The sequence below is a fragment of the Nestor notabilis genome, unplaced genomic scaffold, assembly GCF_000696875.1.
Source record: "Nestor notabilis isolate BGI_N333 unplaced genomic scaffold, ASM69687v1 scaffold24852, whole genome shotgun sequence".
In the NCBI taxonomy this organism is placed as follows: domain Eukaryota; kingdom Metazoa; phylum Chordata; class Aves; order Psittaciformes; family Psittacidae; genus Nestor; species Nestor notabilis.
In genome coordinates this window covers 15,511-23,062 of record NW_009919126.1, presented here as the reverse complement: position 1 = coordinate 23,062, position 7,552 = coordinate 15,511, and the positions used below count along the sequence as shown (strand labels likewise).

At 37.4% G+C, this 7,552-nt stretch overlaps 1 protein-coding gene across 2 annotated transcripts in view; it reads left to right on the top strand.

The window, feature by feature from the left end:
• The first annotated feature begins 276 nt into the window (after positions 1–276).
• MARCH7 (membrane-associated ring finger (C3HC4) 7, E3 ubiquitin protein ligase) overlaps positions 277–7,552 on the top strand; it is a 20,734-nt gene continuing 13,458 nt past the window's right edge. The window contains exons 1-3 of one of the 2 annotated variants that reach the window (XM_010010096.1): positions 277–505; positions 5,026–5,184; positions 6,732–6,903. In XM_010010096.1, the coding sequence (XP_010008398.1) occupies positions 359–505; positions 5,026–5,184; positions 6,732–6,903 (478 nt within the window). In that variant the 5' untranslated portion in view covers positions 277–358. The remainder of the gene's footprint in view (positions 506–5,025; positions 5,185–6,731; positions 6,904–7,552) is intronic. The other variant, XM_010010097.1, reaches the window with a different exon arrangement.

The following is a 7,552-nucleotide window of genomic DNA, read 5'->3' as shown; positions in this document are numbered from 1 at the left end:
TCTTTCCCTGACTCGTGGCCCATTTTGTGTTAATACTAGCGTGGCAGAGTTCTTAAGGGTGGCCTACTTCTAATAGAACAGCAAGAATATGTTGTGATATAAAAACAGCAAAAGGGGCTATGTTACAAGTTTTCTAACATGGAATGGGACAACGTGTAAGAAAAAGGTTACAAAAACTAGAGTAAGAGCTCATTTCCCCATTTTCCTGATGCATAGTCGAACCAAAGGGCTGTGTAAATATTTGTATGTGTGAGTCATATTTATGATGTACTCAGAATGACTTGTGCATGTTTCACATGTAGGTCCCTGTTTTTAAAAGAAAAAAATAATCAGTGTGTCCTTCTACAGGATACAAAGAATGGAGTCAAAACCCTCAAGAATTCCTCGAAGGATATCTCTTCAGGCCTCCGGCTCTTCACTAGGGTCTAGAACATTGACTGGAAACAGTTTAGCTGGTGCATATAGTGCAAGAGAACCTTCATGGAGATTAGAATCTGGATACCAGGTAATGTGTTATGTGTCTTTCTGTAAAGTATAAATTAATTTAATGTCTTTTTTTCATGAAGAAAAACCCTAAACCCCAAACAAACCCAAAAAACCTCCACCCCCCCACCCCCCCACCCCGAAAAAGTCTCATGCAGGGCCTTGCATTTGTGAACAAACCCCAAGATTAATTCTAAAATGCAAGGATCTAATAACCAGGCCAATGACAGTATTCTGCAGTGTGAATTCGTAGTTCTAGGTTTGCCATTTTCCTGACTTTTGTAGCTGCACCTTTAAAAATCAGCTGTTTGATGATGAAGGATATTCTGATACTATGGATCTGTTTGGCACTAGGTGCTGCAGTATTAAACCTGGGTGAATGGTGTTTTTCTGTTGCAGGGAGGTTAGGATTTTGTTTGAACTTTGATCGCTATAGGGTGTTACGCTTTTGTGGATGATGCAAAAGGTACAGTAATATGTTGTGACTCTGAGAGTTAACAGTAGGCAGGAAGAGGACCTTTAGGCTTTATATCATACTGTCATGTCAATATGGTAATATAGCCAGGCTTTCTGTGCAGTAAACAGGACCAGGGTAAAGGCATTTGCTGTTTCACATGCAACATTTTGCACTGACCAAATTCCTTTCGTGGGGGAGAGCAGCCATGCGTAGGAATAAGAACTAACACTTTACAGATACTTTCACTTTGGAAGAGTATTATGGGAAGTAGAGATTAAACTACTTGAAAAATTACTTTGGGCACTGGGAAACAACAGATGGCTGTTTGGCTCAACTCTCTTATTATTCTGCTCCTGTCGGCAAGTTTCACCTCGGCTTTGAGTCCAGAAATAAAAGCCCATCTTGGTCTTAGAAATAGTAGAAACTTAACTCCATGATTAAATATTCATAGTTTTTAATAAAATGGTTATGAGTTTGGTCCCTGCTGACAAGCTATCTGGGACATTGTATTATATAATGCCTTTTCCAGAAATAGTTTTACAAGTAATAGAGCACTAACTATTTTTAGCACAATTTAGCTGTATTTGTGTTGTGTTTTGCTATTCCATGCGTATATATGGTCATTAGTAGAACAGGCAATAGGGAGTATATAAGCGTGATCTTCAGTCACTTTTGCATTTTGGATTCGTGCATGCTTTTCACTGACTATCTGCTCAGCAAAATCAAATCACGGAGTCTTACTCATTTATAGGGATTTGTGGACCCACACAGTGTACGTATCGTACTGAAAGCTGCTCATCTGAAGATGAGTTGAGCTGAATCGGTGCTGTGAAGTTAGATGTGTTACTGCTGTTATGAAATAATAACACAAGAGACTTACGTACTTCACCTCATTTATTACATGAACTGCAGTATGTTCACTGCATTGTGTATTTATTTCCTACTGAGCAAAATATTTCTAATCTGAGAAATGATCCTTGTAACACTTTGGAGTTAAAACGGAGGAGAAAATGCTTGTTTATGTTGTATCCCTTCTTTCTATTCTATTTCATAGAAAGTAGTCTGAGAGCTTGTTATGCAAGACTAGTGCTTAGTGATAAAAGCATAGGGAAGCTCCCTTTCTTGACCTTTGGTACTTACAGGGCTGGTAGGAGCAAATTCTGCTGTTGCTGCAGGTTAAGATTTCAAGTGGCTAGGGCAAGCAGATACAAATAGTCTAAATAAGATTAAGTCCAGTCAGATTGGAGTGGAATGGGAGGCGTTTTTGCTTGATTAATCCTTTCAGAAGCTACCGTAAAATCTTAAAAGCTGCTTCAGTTCCAAATAATTTAAAAGATTTGTCATTTGGAAGAAAAAAAATGTATGGCTGCCAGTAGTGCTTGGTTATATAGAGGGAAAAGAATGTAGGGACTTGGCTTTTTAATGTAAAGTCATTTCTGCAACAGGAGACCATACCTGGTAATTGCTTAACTGAAAAAACTGTTGGAGACAGCAGTCAAACTTTGAGTATGTGTGTGTATGTCACACATTTTTGGGATCAGTTTGGATGGTAGCCTCTCCTCATCTGAGGAGGTGTAACAAGCAAGCTAATTGTAAATGACTCTGGTGAATACTGAATGACAGCATTGTTTCTAGGTGAGTTACAGTACAAAAATATGTAATGGTATGTGGAAATAAATTTCTAAAATCCTGTGCTTTATGATTCAGCATTGTTAACCATTTTATGAGACATGAAGTGGAGGGTTGTTTGTTGGTTGTGTTTCTTGTTTTTTTGCTTTTTTTGTTTGTCTGTTTAGTGGGGTTGGTTTGTTTGTTTGTTTCTTAGTGAAGTGATAGGGTTAAGTGTAACGCGTAAAAATGTTTTCCTGAACACGCTTTTCTCCTACTGAAAGTAGACACCAAAAATAGTGTCTGGTTTATTGCTTTAATAGTGAAGGTCTGACAAGGGATGTTAAATAGTCTTAAGATGAACTGAAGGAGGAAAACGAAGAAAGCAAATAAAATTTATTTATTTATTTATTTTTACTTTCAGATATAGCAGTTAGGTTGAGCTTTCCTGACGCCATGCCAGATCATTTACTTTGTCTTAAAAACACTTTTTTGATACCCAGTATGTTGCTTATTTTCTGGTTTGGCTTTAGGACATCTCTCAAAGAAGTGAGCCCAGTGCAGAGGTGCCACGGCTCCCAGAAGCTCTGCTGGCATTAGAACGGTAGATGGTGTAGTTCCGTGGAACTGGCTTTCAGTGCTGTGCTTGTGTGGGTGTATTGTTCTTGCAGTCAGGTCTTTACTGTGGTGATCCAGATGTGTAAAATTAAATGAAATTCTCAGATCTTCAGTATCTAACAGATGGTGAAAAAGGAAAGTATTTCAAGATCACTTAAGTGCAGGTATGGCTTGTATTAAGAGCGTTTTATGAAAGCTTTACTTAAAGTTCTGTAGTCTTGTGTCCATGGCAGATTATCCATATATGAAATAATTTAGGAACCTGATGAATCCTACCGAGACTCTGAAATACAACAGAACTTACTGGCTGACACTTTATTTTCAGATTTAATTTTCTTGTAAGAATGATGAGATTTACTATTTCTTCAACTTTTTAAATCCTAGTACTTCTAAGAAATGGTGACAGAAACTGCTGTAGTTGTAGTATTAATAGTTTCTAGAAAGAGGATGGACAAATAATCACGTACAAACTCTGCTTAGCTGTAATAAAATGGTTTGATTTGTTAATTCGATTAATTTTAGCAGTTTCAGTGATTATTCTGTGGAGCAAATTAAATTGCAATGTCTTAATTATCATCTATTCATTGACATTAAATGAAACTAGTAAATGAAGCTCATTCCTTAAGCTTCTCTTAAGGACAGACAGATTTCTATGTTAAATGGTTCCCAGTTTCATTATCAGAACTTGCCTGTGTAGCAAAAGTAAAGATGAGAGCTCCTGAGTATCTTGAAAGAGAAAACACAAAAAGAACAGTTATAGTCATTGCCCTGCAAACATCAAACCTCAGATAATTTGAGAACTTAGTTCTGAGGTAATGCAGCAAACAGTTTATTTGCAGGACTCTTCTGCCAAACAGTCTTGGTTTATGTATATCAAACTGTGGAGTCAGTATCTTTGCACTGTGTCTGAAATTAGCTACTAAAAGTATTTACCTCATTTCTTAATCCCAAAGTGGCTTTGTACCCAGTGCTGTTTACTATTTTATGGTGGTCAGTGTTAGTGATTTATAAGAAACTTGGAGAGACACAAGTTTAAATTTTGTAGTGACAAGTGGAAATGTATTTTTGCTGCTTGCATGAAATGTAATTGGAGTTAATAATGACTTAATTTGCAAGACTTCCCTACCAATAGCACAGTGTTAGATTATTAGAATAGACTGCTAAGAAATAAAAAAAACTTAGTGGTAAGAGGGAAGTGTTTAAGGCAATACCATGCAATATGCAGTAGAGTGGGTATTTTTGTTTTGACTTTTTTTTTTTTTTTTTTTCTTTTAAGGAATAACGGCTCGATGAGACAGTTTACATGCGTTGTCCCATCTATTTTACTAGGGGATATCATGCTCCTTATGTAAAAATAATTATGTTAGCCCAAAACTCAGTTTTTTTTCTCTCTCTCCTCCTCCCCTCCCCCTCCTTGCACCCACTCTTTCTTTTCCTGCATTAGAACTAATGACCGGGAAAAGATAGAGCTACTCTTGCTCTCATGGAGACTCATATTCTACACGTGTAGGTTTTTTTACGTAACACAAGTGGGGTCCTTGATTCTGCCCAGTTGCTGGAGTATCTTAAGTTGGGGTAATGCCTCAAAAGCCTTACACTCCAACTTTTTACTGTCCACAGTCAAATGAGAGGATGGATAAAGGAGCTTATAATTGATAGGAAATAATTTAAAGAGCCTGTCCTTTTGCCAGTGATTGTCTCTTAAGACTTTAATTTCCTCTTGGGTATCCCTTGGGTTTTCTCATGAAAGGTTTCCAGATTTGTGATTACCTCCACTTCCCTGTGTTTTCAATATTCAGACCAGATATTAAGTTAGTTTTGAGTTATAAGTTGTGTATGATAAGCATGTTGTTCTTCAGGAATCCAGTGTATTGAATAGTTCCAGTAGAGACTGGGGAATTGGAGAAAGAGACACCCGTGAAACTCCTTGGAAGCTTACAACATCCTCTCCAACTCACTACTCAGGGACACTTGATCATCCACATTCTGGAAGATTTTTGGGAAGCAGAAGCAGATTGGTGAGAATTACTAATGTCTTGTACTTGGGTTTTTTTCTAAACCAGGGATTTACTTAGTGCTCTCTCTATCTGCAAACCTGCTAGCAGGGACTCACTGTAATCTTTCTGGGTAAGAAGGTCTTACTAAGTCAGGATCTAGAAAAACCAAGATGATAGTGGTATTAAATTATTTAGAGGGTGAAAATAATAAGAGATAATTTTGAAGTGAGAATGGTTCTGCAAGTATCCATTTAAAAATAAAGAGAGGGTGATTAGTATCTCATACATGTTATAGTCCTATGGATGGCAAAATTAGTACTGTTTATGCTCAGCTTGTTCTATCAGGTATTTCTAGGAGGTGTGGTTTTTTTCATGGTACCACCTTTGTGAGTTAACATAAAGTTCATGGTTTTGGAGATGTGCTTTAGAAAACTTAGTTGTGGAGTTCGTAGTCTGACTGTGCTTATTTATATGCTGCTTACAGCATACTGTGGAAGAAAATGGAGGCTTAACAGTCACCTGCCTGCGATCCAAGGCTCGGGCCCTAGCAGGTTGTCTTAGCTGGGCTCCAGAATATACCTTCATAACTCCAAAAATAAATTAGTTTGCTTCTTTGAATGCTCATGCACTGTAGAGTGGCAATAAAACACTTGCGATTGTAGTAGGAGTACTAAAATGAGAAAAGCAGACAACTGTGAAGATACTTGGTGGGAAGACTGGACAAGGGAAAATTCTGCTCATTTTCAGACTGTGAAAGATATTTGGGTACTTGCAAGTGCTGCCACCCTAAATACCTGTTTGTTTTCTTACTGTCACTTAAAGGTGACAGTTTGAAATAAGTGGAGGGAGGAGGAACTGGTGTGGAGATGATGGCCTTTAAGGGAGGAAGTCGCAGTAGGTGTCTCCATAGATGAAATGCAGATGGAGTCTGTGGTTGCAAGCGGCCTATGTGTCTAGTTAAGTTAATGCTGTAGAGTTTTCAAAAAGATACTTCTTTTCCCCATTAATGTTAGTTTTTCTCTTAAATTCAATTCTAATGCAAATTAACATTGCAGAAGACACACTGAAACCTCTGCGTATCAAATAGCAGATTATTAAAAGAGAAGTTATGTTTTCATGACGGAAATGAACCTGGCTTTTTACTTCGTGATGTAGTTTCTATGTCTTCCAATTTGTCTTTTAGGATGGGATAAGAGAAATACTTCTTAGTTTTGAAAGAGTTTTGGCCATTTCTGGACAGCAAAATTATGTTTCCTTAGAGATCTGTAAAGCTATATTTGATCATGTTTATAGCATCTTACAAGTCAGAAATATCTTCTTCCCCTGCAAGCTACATCTATCTATAAAGGAAAAATAATGCTGATTATAATAGATTTGTTGGTAGGACTGTATTCAGTAAACCTGGGGATAGTGATCAAGAACTCAAGCATAAATTCTCTGTTGTTATAAATAAAAAGGCTTTGCATCTTAAAATTATTCTTTACTATTTTTGTGAATCTTTCACTATGTATGCTTTGTTCAGTGTAAGTACATCTGAAATAATGTGTCAATTTTTTTTGTTATTTCAGTCTACATCGTCTTCCTCTCATTTCACATCTGGGTGTTACGGTGAGTCCGAGAGAACTCAGGGAGCATATTCAAGATTCCATGGCCAGCAGCGAGATAGTGATTCAAAGAGACCTAAGCTATCTTGTACATCTACCTCTTCTGTGAGAAATAATGGCTTGACTGCCTTTTCAGGTGAGAGGTTGATTACTAGAGCCGAGTTACATGAATATTGTCTTTAGTAAGATCAGGTTTTATCAAGTTTTAAAACACTTGCTTTGAAATATTACGCTTTTATTTTTCTTGAATATTAAAACCCTGTACCTAACTGAAGAGTATGCTCACACTGATGGCAGTATCTGAAGTTCTGAGAATGCTGCTAACGTAGTCTTTTGAAAACCCAATTGTACTCATGTTTCTTCAAAACTATTACCTGTACCTGTTCCATTTGCAGTAAAGCTGAACTTCATGGTTCAGATATGTCTTAATTGGTTAAGATTTTGAGGAAAGAATGAGTGTAGGTACTGTTAATTTCATGAGTCATATGGCATTGGTAAACTACGTGTGCCAGGGGCAGCAGAAAGGAAATTTTTACCTTTGTGTTCCAAGAAGCACAGTGTCATGGCTGGTTAGAGCACTGTTGTTCAGGGGTCAGGGAAGAAAAAATTATTTTTTTTAACAGGGCCTAAACTCATTCTGAGGCCCGGCAAAAAGAAACATTCTCCTCCAGGTGCTCTTTCAGGAAAATGTGAAATTTTCATTTAAGCTCCAAATAAGTATACTATACTTGGTGTCCTGAGTTCAGCTATAGCAGCCATTTTTTCCCCTTCTTAGTAGCTGGGCG